This window comes from Anopheles maculipalpis, chromosome X (genome assembly GCF_943734695.1).
Source record: "Anopheles maculipalpis chromosome X, idAnoMacuDA_375_x, whole genome shotgun sequence".
In the NCBI taxonomy this organism is placed as follows: Eukaryota; Metazoa; Arthropoda; class Insecta; order Diptera; family Culicidae; genus Anopheles; species Anopheles maculipalpis.
Window position 1 is genome coordinate 11052729 of NC_064870.1, and position 16164 is coordinate 11068892.

At 43.2% G+C, this 16164-nt stretch overlaps 4 protein-coding genes across 4 annotated transcripts in view; 1 reads left to right on the plus strand and 3 right to left on the minus strand.

The window, feature by feature from the left end:
- The window catches only part of LOC126557838 (vacuolar protein sorting-associated protein 4), a 175222-nt gene that overhangs the window by 144849 nt on the left and 14209 nt on the right, over positions 1-16164 (minus strand). The window lies entirely within an intron of this gene.
- Positions 6264-7383, plus strand: LOC126558957 (probable cardiolipin synthase (CMP-forming)). The gene is made up of 2 exons (XM_050215052.1): positions 6264-7058; positions 7130-7383. Exons 1-2 carry the CDS (start codon positions 6264-6266, stop codon positions 7376-7378), a joined length of 1044 nt encoding a protein of 347 aa, XP_050071009.1. The 3' UTR covers positions 7379-7383.
- Positions 8670-9717, minus strand: LOC126559221 (complex I intermediate-associated protein 30, mitochondrial). Its single transcript, XM_050215350.1, has 2 exons — positions 9154-9717; positions 8670-9086 (listed from the first exon to the last, which is right to left on the minus strand). Exons 1-2 carry the CDS (start codon positions 9715-9717, stop codon positions 8670-8672), a joined length of 981 nt encoding a protein of 326 aa, XP_050071307.1.
- On the minus strand, positions 12320-14833 carry LOC126563293 (mucin-21). The gene is made up of 5 exons (XM_050219927.1): positions 14810-14833; positions 14337-14564; positions 14161-14218; positions 13161-13718; positions 12320-12486 (listed from the first exon to the last, which is right to left on the minus strand). Exons 1-5 carry the CDS (start codon positions 14831-14833, stop codon positions 12320-12322), a joined length of 1035 nt encoding a protein of 344 aa, XP_050075884.1.

Below are 16164 nucleotides of genomic sequence, written 5' to 3' on the forward strand. Positions count from 1 at the left end.
TGATAGGACACGTGTACGCTTGTTAAAGCCATACATATAGCTAGCGATAACACAGAATGGTCACACAAACTGCGCTTCCCATTTCGCATTGCTCTAGTAAGACGTCAGCCATGCTCCATTAGGCAGGACAGTTGGTGGGTCTCGTCTCTTCCGTTTTTCCAGCACACAATAACGCGAAAGTTTCGACACGTGAGTGATCGAGTGAGGTGCCTGAACGTGATTTTTTTTTATTTGCTTAAGAAGACCCGCAGTAACAACTGCTACAGAATACACAACCATACACGATGAAACCCCAGCATTTCTGACCGGTGGCATGAGACCAGCAAATGTCAAATGATCTCAACCATCTGCGTACAGCTGCTCGTAGAACACCAGTAGAACCCAGTTCCACGATACGGGATCGCGGCTGCTGATAGTAGTGATGGGGACTGGATATAGCAAAACGTCACATCAAGGTTACTTAGCTGATTGAATGGCAATGCTCTAGGCAGTGTACTAATGACAACATTTCTCTCTCTCTCTCTCTCTCTCTCTCTCTCTCTCTCTCTCTCTCTATCTTACTTTCCACAGATGCACCTGTAACCGGTAAACGTGACAAGAAGGCTCCAAATACAATACAATAGGCAGCCTAGTGATGCACGGGGAATAGGAATTCCTAACGTTGCTACTTATTACCAGTAGATAGAACAAAATTGAGACAATTCTTGTTGGATGATCGCGTAACGGGGGAGGTCATGCTGTCACTCACCGTACCGTTTATAGAAGCATAGCATATAGAGCGTAGCTTTTTGACGACTGAGGTCCGAAATCGCTTCGTTACCTAACCAGCTTCCCAAAAGGTATCAGGTGTCAGAGCGTCAGCTGTTTCGGCTGTCTTTAAAACAAACCCCTACTAGTACTAGCGGATAATCGAACAGAAAAAAAATCTTTCCTTTAGTTTTCTCCCTGTCTTTTTCCCCCCGGCCGAGACCATCATCTTGGTCACCGAGAGTCCCGTGCCCAGGTGTACTCCTTCGTTCATCGTACCTTTTTAAAACCGTAGGATACTATAGCTAAGAAAAAAAAGGAAACTGTTACGAAAGGCTGTTTAAGTATTAATTTTCCCAAACAAAGAAGAAAAAAAAACACAATGCTCTTTTAGCGTTAAGAATAGACGTACTACACTACCTTGTAGCAGCAAAGCACGCCAGTGGCACACGGGTGCGGCGTTTAGCGATGTAACTGTACTGTAAACTAAAAAATAGCTAAAGATGAAGTACCCAACACACACACACACTAGCGATCTTGGTTTCCTTCCGTAGGAAAAACAAACAAACCTAAACCCTTTTTGGAACTCTCAGAAATCGCCGCGCTTCTCGGGTTTTTGCCTAGTTTCTGCTCTGTTCCTGTAAAACCCTCGAAGTTTGTTACGAGGAACTGGTATCTGTGATCACACTACGTTGACATTACTTGATAGCACGCTGATCTTTCCGATCTTTCCGGCTTTTATGTGAGTGTGTGTGTGTGTGTGTGTGTGTGTGTGTGTGTGTGTGTGTTTGTGTGTGTGAGTGGGTGTGTGCATGCATGAACTCATTCTTCCAAATAGCAAACTCCACCTACTTACACACACACAAATACAGCAAACACACAAACGTTTGCTTTCGTTTTGAGTAACAAGCTCAGTACCGAGCATCAGTACACAGCTGTTGGTGTAGTTTCACATCAGTTGTATTGGATTGATGTGAAGAATGGCCGGTGTCATCCTTCCCTCCTTGCTCCTAAGATACCTCAAACTGCTTGTCACGAAAGGACACACTGATATACTTTCTGGAAACCAAACACAAATAGAACAACAACCGAAAGCTTTATTAGCAATTAGCTGTATTAGTGAAATGTTATGCGAACTAGCGTTACGTCACCGTTACGTCATGCGTTACCACACCATCGAGACGTTGGTACGTGTACTTGGAGTAGCCATTCTCTATGAGGCTTCTTGGCCTTCGGCGCTAGTAAAGGTGGCTTTTGCACGTAGCATTTGTGCCATATCTAATTGTGAAAATTTATTTTTGTTTTACCCTTGTTCCCACCTGGCTTCACTGGCTCTCACCATCATTCTACAACTCGTTACACCCTCCGATGTGCGTACGTATTCGTGATGGAATAAATGGCAACAGAGCCGAAGTTGGCTACGGATCGGCTTCAGAAATGAGTGCAGCGAGCTGGCACCGGAGCCAGCTCGCTCATTATTTCCCGTTGGTTGGCTCAGAGCTGGTTCCAGAGCCGTGGGTTTCGGAACCATTTGGTTTGAGAAGTCGTGGACACCTTAGAGGGTGCGCGCTCCGTTGTGACCATCACTAGAACCGTCTCACTATGGGAGAACGCTCTGGATGGGATTTGAACTTCGGTTCTACTGTGTAAAGAATGGCGCCACTGTCGCCTTTACTACCAGCCCACCCCATCACTAGTACGTACGATCCTTAGTAAAGGCATATCTTACCAACACAACAAAAACCACACAAAAAAAACACTACTGTGCAATGTGATATTATATTTTTCGCGCTTTAAAGTGTTTTTCGGATAGGGATTGTTTTTTGTTTTAATTCTTGATGGCTACCGCTGCATCATAGACGGAGCAAGAAGGAAGGGTTGGCAAACTGCTACGTTTCGAGAAGCAATCGCTGAATCGAACTTTCAGAGCATTTCAGCAACAAAAAAAGAAGCAAAATTAGGGAAAAAAAATCACAATTTGGGAAAACGTTACTAAAGCGATGAAACTGCGTAAGTAAACATCACTTTTCCCACCCGTAGTAAATACAAAACCTGCAACTAACTTATACAACAACACACACACAACAACAACAAAATCAATTAAGCTGTAAAATGAGCTTTCGGCGAACCAGGAGCCCGGAACCATTCTTGGATAGACAATTTTGCGACAACTTAGAAAGAATTTAAAAAAATGAGAGAGGAGATGGAGGGGGGTTGGGGAATAGTGTGTTACCGTTACCACTACGAAGAAGTCACAATTCCACTACAAAAAAGGCTTTCCCGTACTGGCCGGACTTGGCTCGGCCCTGCACAGCATATTCTCGTAAACTAGTTAAAAATTTATTCACCATCTTAAAGGTACCGATACTGTTTGCTTCCTTCAGCGTTATTTGTAGCGAAAACAAAGAGCAGAGAGGAATAAGGAAGAGGTAAACAGAAGCAGAATAACATATAAAATTATAACCAAATTAATAGAAATTTATACATATGTAAAACTCACACACACACACAATAACTTTAATATTTAAAACACACAAACACACTTACACACAGATAAACACGAGTGCGTAATGCAACGTAAAAGCTATAAAGTGGGAAAAAAACGAAAATTGCGCGTTGACCAAAAACAAAACCCCCAGGAGAACCTAAATCATACACACACAAACGCAAAAAGTGACACTGCAGAGCAAGGTTTGTTGCAGAAAGCTTGCGAATCGTACATTATATTATCTAACGGACTTGTTTTTAGTGAGTTTAGGAAAAAGAGAAAAGAAAACAAAAACAAAATATGAAAGAAATAAAGAAAAAAACCAAAACAACTGTAGGAAACCTTCCATTGAAATAAAGCAATAATATATACAAAGTACATACAAAATCATCGCACGCTCACCGCATTTGCTATTGATGCCGGTGCCGATAGGAACGCTGCACCAGGTCGGCATCGGCGTCGGTGCTTATCTGTAATGGTTGGGATCGCTTCCTGCCTGCACGCCGGGTAAGTATGTTTTGTGTTGCTGTCTATCAGCTGCTTGGGAAGATTCTGACAGAGATGTTTGTAGACGGAAATTGTTTGTAAATAAATTCTTGTACACTTTTAAACATTGTAGAAGATTTAAGATAGAAGGAAGGCTAATTTCGTTGGTACGAGTTGCTTGTATAAGCAACTAGCCATGCATACGCACATCCATATAGCGGTGAGCTCATGTGCAACCCTTACTAAATTGCTTTATCCTCATGAAGTACCAGGCGCCTCCATCAAGTGGGTCCTCCCTTTTATGTGCTTTTGCATCATGACATGTTTGCATTGTCATCAATGACACATGCGAAAGTGTTTCAACCCACTTACACCGACATTCGAACAACTCCGGATATGATTCACCGTTAAGACCCTAGCTATATGAAACGGAACGTTTCATTTCTTTTCTAGCAATCATCTTGTAACAAAACGACCGAGTGAACTCGGGAGCAAGAGATATTTTTAAATTTCGTATTGAGTTGATTGATTGATTTTAGATTGATAAACCAATTACACGTATTGATTTTCAACCAAATAAGGCTATAACAAAAATGTGTTAACCCTACTGTCAATGACCGCGTTCCTGGGTAAGTTTTGCATTTTAAATCCTTAATATTTTATTTATATTCCTTTTGATATAGAAGTCGTATACACTTGAAATTTAGCGAATGTCTAGATCAGTTTATTTTTCACCTAATTGTGCAAAAATAAAGTTGTTAAATTGATTTTTAATATTTTTTACTTATTTTTTTATTGATACCCCTTACATCTACGACGGCCTATCGTGCAGGCATAACTCTTAACTCAATTTTCTGAATAAATTTTTTTTTTTGGCTTTAATAGTTATTAACTTATTTCTTGGTAACCAATCGCTTCACTTTGCAACTGAATAGTCATTTTTGTAGCAGGAGCATGTTTAAGAATAGATTCGATGCCAGTCTTCACATATATGTGCTTGAGCAATTGATTTAATTATTCCTTTCATCGTGGTTAGGACTAAGACTCAACAACCCACTTGTTAGCCTTCGTCTCAATAACCAGAAATACATCTCTACTTGTATAACCACCTACCCCCGGGAGGGTCCTTCATATTGTACATGATTTTGCATTTTCAATTATAAGAAAACTAATAACTTTTTATCTGTTGATCTTATTTACATAAAAATTTCTATAGATGAACCTATTTGTTGTCTAAGTAATTGAAGTTAGTTGAGAAAAAATCTCTTCTATTTTGTTTTTGCTTTCATAGCTTGCAACATCTATTTTTACAGTTAGTGTATCAAGCGCCAAGTACCTTTTTGTATGAAAACATTTTCTTTTTTTAGTGTCGGATGATCATTCTCAAGGATTTGTTATGGTTCCAAACAATTCAAACGAATGGTTCATTACTCATTTTTTGTACAATTCAAGCAATTACACAAGCAAACGTAAGTGAAGACTGGCAAAAGTATTTTCACCCGTACCCGTATGTCGATCAGGCATGGAATCTGTTCTAAAACATTCTCTCCCGTTACAAAAAATGACTATTCAGGTGTAAATTAAAGCGGTTGGTCACCAAGGAATGCATTAGCTATTCAAAAAGCCAAAAAAAGGGAGAAATGATGCAAAAAATTAACGGCCTAGCCATATTGCTTGAGTCATGAATACCACGTAGCGAGGAAAGTCAGTCCTCACTACGGGGTGACAGTCCGGATGGGATTTGAACCCCGGTCCTGCCGTCTGAAGACCGGCGTTTATGCCGCCTATACCACCGGGCCACCCCTAAAATAAAAATATGAAAAAATAAAGGTTAATTATTATTACTTTTGTCCGCTAGTTCAATCTAAACTTCCTACTGTGCATTGGGATAGATGCAGTGAAGACAATTGGGCAAATCTGTAACGAACCCTCTGCCTACATCGTTTTATAATTGATACACTTTTTATTTCAAAAAGAATAATTTTCGCGGGCACTTTACGCTCGCAAGTAATACTAATGCAACAAACATGAATCTACAGTTTGAAAATAAATCGATAAAATGCAATGAAATGCATCTATTTCTTGCATGAAGTACTGAACCCATCCAAATAAACAGTACCATACTTGTCAACAAACCGATCAGCCGACCAAAGTGCAGAACGATTTATTTATTTTCTTTGTGGAAATATCAGGAGATAGAAGGAAAAAGTACACACACACACATACGGATATTGCTCAACAAGCCGGGACCGACATTCCTGGCCTACGGACATCCCGGGTGCATGCGTTTTTGTGTGTGTGTGTGTGCCCTAAATTCCAATTTACCGCTGCGCCATCACCGTGTCCACGGTGCCTCTGGTGTGATATGGTTCGTTCTACGTTTTTCCATTGAACCCGTCAGCCGTGCATCTAATCATTGGCCCGGTGAGCTGCCAGCGGCCATCACAATCAGCCGTGCCCCAATCAAATCACTGCCGAGCGCGCATGTATTTCGCCTGTTGCTGGATCGTGAAACAAAACAAAACCATCACGTAAGGAAAAGATGTTACTAACACTCGGCACACACTGCATACCGCTAGCCGGTTCCGGTTTGCGTGCGGTGGTACCGGAACTGCTGTTACGCGCCACGTACCATCGCTCGCTGTACCGACTGTCCGGTAGCTGGATCGGTCGTGGTGTGCGTAATCTACCCGGCACATCGGCGAGTTGCTCGTACGATGTTCCGGACCGGGCCGACGGACGGAAGCATACAACCGGCCGGCTTGTTTCTGCGCCAGCCACCAACTACCAGCGGCGCTACACGTCCAACCTGAAGAAGAAGCAACCCCGCGTAATCGCCGTCAAATCGGTCGAAGGGTCGGAACTGTTGCAGAACGTGCTGCAAAAGAACAAACAGCTGCTGCAGGAGAAGCGTGACGTGCTGGTGCGGGATATACGCGAGCGCAAGGACAAGGTGAAGGAGCGCGTCGAGGAGGTGATCGAGCGGGAAAATGTTGCTACCGTACCGAACCTGCTGTGCATCGGGCGTATCGTTGCTTCGCCCTACCTTGGCTACGTGATCGTGCAGGGTGAATTCCGGCTCGCGATGGGTATGCTCATCGTGGCCGGTTTGACCGACCTTGCCGATGGGCTGATTGCGCGGCATTGGCCCAGCCAGGCCAGCCGACTCGGTTCCTTTCTCGATCCGATGGCGGACAAGGTGCTGGTCGGATCGCTCGTCGTTGCGATGTGCTACATCGATCTCCTGCCCCTCTGGCTTACCGCCATGATACTCTTCCGCGACGTGTTTCTGATCGGGGCCGGATTTGTCATCCGCTACATCAGCCTCCCGCAACCGGTAAGCCCGCTTAACCTTCCCTTTGAAGCGGCATTTTTAATTTCATTTTTTCTCGCTTTCTCTTGTTCCAGCGCACCCTTTCGCGGTACTTTGACGTCACGCACGCTACCGCCCAGCTCGCGCCTACGTTTGTCAGCAAGCTCAACACTGCCGTACAGCTGGTCACCGTTGCTGCCACGCTAGGTGCACCGATCTTCAGCTACGTTGACCATCCGTACCTGCACGGGTTGTGGTATCTGACCGGGTTTACCACCGTGGCAGCCGCCGTTAGCTACCTCACCAGCAAGGACACGTACCAAATATTGCGCAAAAAATCGTAGTCGCGTGTTACTCCGTGCATACACGCGCTCCACCAACTCATTTACATGAAGGGGTTGTATTTTGTTTTTCGTTGTTGTTTGCGTAATTCTCCCCCATCCCAAAAAAATTAAGCGAAAGCGCTTATTCGGTAACGTATTCGGTACGGCTTATCCGGTAGGCATAGGTTTTGGTCCGGCAAAATATGTAAATAAATAAAACTAGATCCTCATTATTAGTCAAACTTTTCCGTTTGCTTATCATTTGAAAATTCCCCACAGTGAGGACTATAGTATATTTCAATAGTATAGAATCCCACAGGAATACGAATCGGATCCAATCCGATTCGGAACTTCCTAGAGATCGAATCTTCCGATTCTACCAACACTAGGTAGGATTGACTTTCCGTGATTATCAGCAAATTCTAGTAAGACATCCGATGGTAGACGAGACCTAGAAGGTCGTTAACCCAAGGAGATCATTTGATTTTTATTTTTAAATCACAAAATTATGCAAAAATCAAAACGATGTAATGGCATGATGTAGAAGTATAAAAATACGTTTACTCACATTTTTTCATGTTTTTGCGCACACTATTACACACTTACCGGGTTAAAAAAAAGCTTCAAATATCATAAATATCATAGAGCCACTAACGAAAATCCATTATTTTTTCGTGTAAAACTTCGTCTTCAAATTCTGTTTAAAAAAATACAAGCAGTAAAAGAAGCTCCCAAATAATGTAAAAACTTTTTTAAACAATTGGTTTTAGGAATTTCACGACGCATTTGAGCCAACTCACATCGCAAAAAGGCCCATTTGGTTCCTGGGGCCCCTCACTACACTCATTTGGTTCCTGCACATGTGACGGGCACTGTATATAAATATATCCTTGGGGATGCATTCAAAACTCAAATAATAGCACGCCAGGGTTCACTAAACATTAAACAATACACTTACTAACTGTATTTTTTTATCGAATTTGAAAATGAAATTTTACATGAAAAGATAAAGGATTTTCGTAAGTGCATCTATAGTTATGAGGTTTGAAGCATTTTCCAACGCAGTAAAAAAAATATGTAAAATATGAGTAGACTTTTTTTTATCCTCTACAGCTTTGCAAAACATCACTTTTGACTATCTCGTCAAAGATCATCCAGAATACAAAAATCCAATAGTAGAGGTCTCTACTTACCTCGAAAAACAACAAAGAAACAATTCATAAGATACAATATAACATAAGCGTATCTATTTCATCCAACTTTCCTAAGCAAAGTAGTTCAACTTTCTAACCAAAAACGCCTCTTGTCCGTCCTACGTTCCTACAATATATTTCGGCTGACGGTACATTTCATACGCAAACTCTTCCTGATGCGACGGATCAAACTCCAAACCGATAAAATCGAACTCTAGCCGAAAGCTACCCTCGTGACCACCGCGAGACCCCACCGAGAAGCCCACGTTCGTGATGCGGTTAAGCGGTACCGGACCCTGCTGATCCTGTACCCGGCCCTTCGACGCGAGAAAGAACTTGGAGAAGGGAATTTTTGCAATCTGCCAGTGTGGACCACCGCGCGTGTACAGCACGTAATGGTAGATATCGTTCCACAGAATATCATAGTAACCTTCCGCAGTAAGATTGATCAGGTACGAGCGTCCATCACCGCGTACTTTCAGCACGAGCGTATTGTACTGACTCCAGTCGTAGAATGCGTCCCGTTTGAAAGATTTCTGGAGGGTGGGAAAGAGAGCAAAGTGAGCAGAGCAAGTTACCAAAGCTAGTTGGGACGGGTCTTACCCTAACGCGTAAACTCTTGATGTTGGCGTAACCGGCCCGCTTGATACGTCCATCCTTCGGTACCCGTGATTCCAGCTTCCCATGAAACAAACCGTACCCGGCCGGACTTAGCTCGAGCGTTGCCTGTGAGTAGCCTTCCCCGTGGTCCCGGTCCGTCGTAACGACCCACCGGTCCAGATCCGCTTGCTTTTCGAACCCGAACGCTACATCAATCTCACCCGGCCGGAACACAACGAGCGGATCGCTTTCCAGCTTCTCCTTCCATTCCTGCTGAAACAGAGCAAACTCGGTGCGTAGCTCCTTCAGCCCGTTGATGATCGACTCCTTGGTGGACACGCGATGCTCCTTCTGGTAACCACCTTTCCGATGTCGCTCCCAAAACAGTCCACTCGATAGGACACCCGGACGGACGAGATCGGACTCTAGCTGGCGCACCAGCAGCCGGCAGCTTTCAGCGACGTGCTGCCGGGTGGACACAATGCTGGTGACCCTTTTCGGTAGGGCATGGTACTCACGCTCACAGCTTCTGCCAAGTGCCACCAATCGATGTCGAAGCGACAGCATTCCCAAATATGCGATGCGATTATGTACGGGGTAGCTGGGTTTTATGATAAGGGGGCTTATGCTTCGATTAGCTAATCGTACTGGCTGGCCACCACACACATCGTTCCCGGGTCAGAAATCCCGGCACACCGCACACGGTCGAGTGATAGCAAAATATTATGGTGCAATCGGCACCGGAGTACAATAACAAACAGCTGTCAAGTGGCAGATAAAGATGGCTGTACACGGTTGCAATACAGTTATGTAAGTTGTATGAATGAACTCATCTGAGCGCTTCAAATATTTTTTTTTTCGTTTTTAATGGATGGGTCACACGACTCAGTAAAAGATTCGAGAATGCACACACCCACACCCCCTCTTGCAACCAGACCCCCCTCCCCAGGCGAAATTTGTTCATCACTATGCGAAATACGCCTAGATGTATGCAAGGCGCATTACATGTCGCCAAGGTTGAGCAGTGTGTTCGTGGTCTGGTAAAAAATGATTGGATTATGAGATGGGATTATTTACTTATCAACGACATCACACCATCTTAATTTGGGCCTAACATGCTTCCTCTGTCCATGTAAACAACCTAAAATTACGGGCTGTATCTTAAACGGAAACGGGAAATTAATGCAATCTCTCTTATTCGTGCCTCAATCTGCCCTGTATTCGATCAGTTGATAATTTTCTTCTATACCGGGGAGACACCTCTCGATAACCTACTCGAGCACCCTGTCAACCCATGGTGTAACCAATAGGACCTGATCCGTGGGTGATATAGGAACTTGCAAAAGAGTAGATCTTGCAGTAGCTGTTCCTCAACCCTTTTTTTATTACTTTCTGAAAGACGACTAGGCCATATTGTTGAAAAACCAGTTAATAGGCTAGTCCGCAATTCACATTTGTTTAGAGACATTTCTTTCTCTAACCCGTGAAAAGATCCCTTATCCCGGGTGTGTGCTCGGACGTTTCGCTGATAGTTGTTCCGTAATCCAAGTATTAGGTCCAGTTTTTAGCGCGGATCTGTATCATTTCACGAGAGGGCATCCCATCCTGGGTGTGCTTGAGAGCGTGATCTGCGGTTTTGATGAATCTCTAGGATACCAGGTTGGATACAACAACGTACTACTTAACCATTCGCTCGGCAAAACTCAAAAATGATCCTTAGAAAGGCGTCACTGCCTCGAACTACGTCCATTAGGAGGATCGTACAAGCCCAGAGGCGGATCATTCTGCCTCTGAGGCTTGTTAACTGAGCGCCCGCGTGGGGCTACCGATCTGAAACACACAAAAAATAAATAAAAAAAATACTGCCAAATACTGATGGATGAAATTGGCCCCATTGGATCGATCTCTCGTCCGAATACCCATCAGGAACATCAAAAGACTAACTAAAACATATAAAGTCACATAAGTCACAGAAATTATTGTTGATTTTATTTGTTGTTTTATCCCGATTCATTATTCACACAATTATACAACGATGACTAGTGCACAAATATGTATGGTTAGTACCTTTTTTGGTTTTGTGTTTCTTTTTTTTTTTGTTTGTCTGCGGCTATTCTGTTCCGTTCGGCAAAACAAGTTACGTACCCTCATATCACTACAAATATAAAATATGTTTCCTTTTTTTTTTCGTTTGTTTACCCCCTATTTTGTTTGGGTGTGTTTCTTTAGATACCGTAATTTTTCTTCGCAGTATCGAAGATTAAACGTTTTATTTTTGTCTTCTTTTCTATGCCGACATGCGCACGGTTTACTGCGTGTTGCACTTTCCCGAATGAAGGATACACTGTACCATGGGTACGGTACATCTAAGTCTTTAAGAGATCTGGTACGCAATGTGTGTCTGGGTGTAATAAAGGTGTAACGAAAACGATTGTTACGGATTACGGTTTTATTGTTTGCTAGGTATGCAAAGGTTTTCCTTTTTTTTTGTTCAGCCGTTCGTACCTAATGTAGCCTAAGGTCGATCTACTTGTTCCCTTCAATATCTCGTTGATTTGCTTGATCGCAACAGGAATCTTCAAATATTCACGTTTACAGTTGGTTGGTTTCACTCTCACACACACGCTTGCATATACTGGGTATACAAATTGAAGAAAAAAAAAATAAAGAGCGTAATTCGGACTAGCAAATCAACCCATTCAGTACAGGGATGTCTCTACTGCCAAAAGCGAACGCAATACCAGCACGCGCACGCGAAGAAAACACGTTGATTGGACGGGAAGCATAGAAAGCCGATTTTTTGTTTTGTAAATTTTCTCCACTCCAAAAACCTATCTCCTGTTGGTGTAGAGAACGCTTAAATATGTATATAATTTCAAATAAATACTAAAAATACTAATAAACTATTCTAGGTGCCACCTAAGCATATGTAAATCTATATAGTATATAATAGTCAGTGTATCAGAGTTTTTGGAATTTTTGTACGAGAATCATAATTTAGTGTTGTGTTGTACTTACTAGCTTAGCACACGAAAGGGTTGTGGAACTCATCAAGCCAAACGTACTGAGATCTATTATAAAATTAAAGAGAAGCGATACATAAACCGTCATCCGTTCGAGTCCGTCTGCTTTCACCTGTCCCTCCTTCCCCTGGTACGTTGCGAGTGAATCAATCACCTGCCGCCTTGGACGGTATTACCTTAGCCCGTAGCATCGCCACAAGCCTGGAGGCAAACACCGTGGCAGAGGCGAGATTCGTGCTAGGGACCGCCGGCTTCACTACCGGCCCACTTACATCGAGCGGCGTGTAACTGTTTTCCAGCGATCCACCACAATCTACAAGTGAACGAGAAAAAAAAAAGTTTGTACATGAGGGCTAGTGGTGGGAACACCGGAGTGGATTCATGAATCCACACCGACGTGTAAAAATAGGATTCAACTACCCGAGTGATCCGGAGAAATCTTTTATGTTAAGGCTGCAGTTAATGCTTAGTCGCACAATATTTCGTGGTACAATCTTGTATGGGATTTGCCAGATTTTGGTCGATCAACCAATACTATCATCCTTTTCATCTGTTAAATCGCATACTAGATTTGAAACAATCGTGCTATCAAAAATCGTACTTTCGGATTCTACACCTCAGTACGCTGCGGAATCCACTGAAGGTTACTGCGTATTGCTCAGGACCTAAACTACAGATTACTCTGGAATCTAATGGGGATTTAACTTCGAATTCAAACCCGAAATCGCTGTCGAATCCAGAGTAATTCCTCGGCATTCTTCCAAACAAAAAAAAAATAAAAAGTTCTGCAATTTCCGTGTATCGACCGCTTGGGTGACAAACTCTGTTTATGTTCCGCAACTGGAGGAAAACTGAACCATCGAACATGATAAGCATTTCGAGCTTTTGATTCTAAAATGTTATAAACATAAATTGTAACTTGCAAAATGCAGCCAAAGAAGAAAATAAACAGAGTACGACATCCAAAAATGATAATCCACCACTTACCGTTCGATGTTTCATCTTCCTCGATGTTTAGGTTCGAAATGTCCGACAGTGTAAGATCCTTTTCTTCATCCTCCAACAGTAGGCTCGAGTACGATTGGGACGTGTTGGCGTCACTCAGCGAACGGGAACCACCGGTCGGTCCGATCGCTCCCCCCGCCGCTTCTACCTTCGGATCACCGAGGCTCACTGCCTTTTTTTCGCCACCCTTCGCACCACCCTCATCCTCGTTGCCGATCGAGTCCGGACAGGAGCAGCACGCCTCGGATGATTCGTCACTGTCGCTGCTGCACACCATTATAACCTCGTCGATATTGTCACACCCGGATGAGGACGATGACGCGGAGGAGGCGGAACGGGACGAGCGTGACGAGGCGGGAGACGAGGACACGGAACAGGACGATGGTGACGAGGCGGACGATGCTAGTGGTGAGCTGCAGTTGAAGTTGTAGTTTTCATCGCTCTCACCCGATTGTTCATTGTTTTGCATTTCGCTGATCTTCGACAGGATGTGTGGGTAGAAGTCGCGTGCAGTTGTATTGTTCGGTTCGTACTGAAGGACTGGCGAGATGAGAATTGGAATGAAAACGAGGTAATTTTGCTTTACAACTTGTGCATAGGCTGACCAGACGGAGTCGATGAAAAACGAGACTAGTTTTACAAATTATACAAAGCAATCGTACGAATACATTTTTACTTCGATGCTGAAGCTGTATTTTCTATGGTTAGCTGGTATTTGGCTGATTTAGAAACTTTTCGCATTAAAGAATGTATTGTTTGACATATTTTCTTGAACTTTTCGCGTTCAATATTGAAATTTTGTCAAACTACTATCATTGTTTTTTTTTTTTATTCTTAAAACGCCACACATCTTTTTGTTGCATTCATCGCGCTTAAGAATACTTCAGGTATTAAAGTTTGTTTAGTAATTTTAATAAAGGACCGCTTTAATGAAACCTGTTAAATACGGTACGTCTGGTCAGCCTACAAGTGTAACACTTACTCTGCTTGCAGTACTTGAGCGCATTTACATAGTCACGAATCATAATGGCTGACAGAAACTGGAAGTAAAACGATTTGCGTGCTATCAGTAATCAGTTTCGTAAATAGTTACATGTCCGAGATGACCAAGCAGATGATCAAGCCAAAGGGAGGGAGCTAAAGCTTGTATCCGATTACCTCCGCCAGCAGCTCGGTTGGGGCTGATATGCTTTCATCGGCGTCCGTGTACTCGGACAAACTTTGGCTCAGATCATCGGCCGAGGGTGAGTGGAGCATGGTGACCGTATCGCCAGTTGCCGGTGCCATCCCTCCACCGACAGTACAGCCGTCCCCGGGTCCTCCAGCTTCCCCGCTGGGTTGGTTGTTTATGTTGACCGTGTTGCCGTTAGTATCGTCCAGAAGAGCCTAACCCAGGTGGCAACGGCAGGAACCATGGAAAATAAGCGATAGATTTAGATGACAGATGGCAAAATTCGTAATTTCCATCCCAAAAATTGGTGGTGGCGTTTTGTTTGTTTGTTCCACAATTCCAACCAAACGCCGTAAATGCCGAACCCTCGACAACTTCGCAGCATACGCAGCGCAACGCAAAAAAAAATACCGCCCCCCCGCAACATATTGCTGTGGAAACCGTCTGCTAATGAACTTACCATTTTCGTACAGTAATCGGACATCGGGCGCACAGCACATCCGGAAGTGTGAGACAGGTGGACAATCGTTCTAAAGCATGGTGCGCTTGGCTTGCTTTTTATCTTTTTCGTCCAATTCACCCTTTACTATCAAAAGGTTTTTTTTTCACAAAAACACACCTAGCTCGTTTCCGAAGTACGTACACGTTCAGTGCTTTTTTGTGGCTAATTCTCCTGTTGTTGTTGTTGTTGCTAGTGGGGAATATTTGTTTGAAAAACGAAAACAAAACAAGAACACGCTCTATCCTGCTCTTGCTCGCAACCCAATTGACAGACCCAGCTAGCTTTATGGCAAATTTGTATAACTAACGATTGCTAGATTGAGCTCAAGGTGGTTGTAGACAGGTGTGAAAGCTTGTGCTGACCGTGCACAGTAGGAAAATAAAAAAACCCTTTTTTTATTCCTGCAGGCACTCAAAAGTAAAAAGACTTAATTTTGATTCAATTTTAATTTATTGGTTTATTTTGTGTGCCACATGGATTTGAAAATTTAATTCTAAGCCTATGAATCGGAGAGGGAAGAGGAAACACGCAAACAGGACCAGAATAGGAATACAATGATGGAAATTTAAAAAAAAAAATGATCAGAAAAAGGAATCAGGGATAAAAGTGCCTGAGCATCGTGGTGTTTGGAGAGGAGCGGAAGTGACAGTATCGCGTTCTTATCGGTTCAAGCCCAGTAGTTGACAACAATGGGGATAAGAGAGGACCATTTCCATGTAGCCAGCTAGAAAGCGGCGAACAGCAACCCGTGTAAACTTCCGTTGAACACTCTCTATCCTATCCATCGCTGTCTGGCCAGCTATGGATAGGCATATTTGCCTATAACCCAGCACCAGCACAAAGATTTGAGACAATAGATTTCCCTACGCCTTCGGTTGAAATCCGACGAGCGAATACCATCATTGGAACGGTAGTTTTGTATCGAAGTAGGCGTGATTTTTCAAAGGGGAAGCAAGTTACTATAGTAACTGTAATATAACATACTGGCGTGGCCTAAAGGTAAGCCACAAAGGAGAAGAAAATAAAGTATACAATCAATGGTACATGAACCAAGATCGTGAAAGTGAAAACGCAAAAAGCTGAAAATTTTACATCAAAAAGATTTCTTATTATGTACCCGGCTTGCTTGTACCACATCATGCTGTCTCTCTCTCTTTCTCTCTCTCTCTCTCTCTCTCTCTCTCTCTCTTCAACTGTACTCGTTGCACTCACGGTTCAAACTCGATCCCTACAGGAACGTACCTAGATCCGGGTCTAGTCATAAAAAAGAGTCCTAGCTCAATCGTTCCAATTTTTTCGCATGGTTCTGTTTT

Excerpts from the sequence above, each read along its gene's own strand:
- LOC126558957 (XM_050215052.1), top strand. The coding sequence starts at position 6,264 with ATGTTACTAACACTCGGCACACACTGCATACCGCTAGCCGGTTCCGGT. Across the intron at positions 7,059-7,129 it reads ACATCAGCCTCCCGCAACCG|CGCACCCTTTCGCGGTACTT; the intron begins GTAAGCCCGCTT and ends CTCTTGTTCCAG.
- LOC126559221 (XM_050215350.1), bottom strand. The coding sequence starts at position 9,717 with ATGCTGTCGCTTCGACATCGATTGGTGGCACTTGGCAGAAGCTGTGAG. Across the intron at positions 9,087-9,153 it reads TCAAGAGTTTACGCGTTAGG|AAATCTTTCAAACGGGACGC; the intron begins GTAAGACCCGTC and ends CCCACCCTCCAG.
- LOC126563293 (XM_050219927.1), bottom strand. The coding sequence starts at position 14,833 with ATGTCCGATTACTGTACGAAAATG. Across the intron at positions 14,565-14,809 it reads CCGATTACTGTACGAAAATG|GCTCTTCTGGACGATACTAA; the intron begins GTAAGTTCATTA and ends CACCTGGGTTAG. Across the intron at positions 12,487-13,160 it reads GGAAGATGAAACATCGAACG|ATTGTGGTGGATCGCTGGAA; the intron begins GTAAGTGGTGGA and ends GTTCACTTGTAG.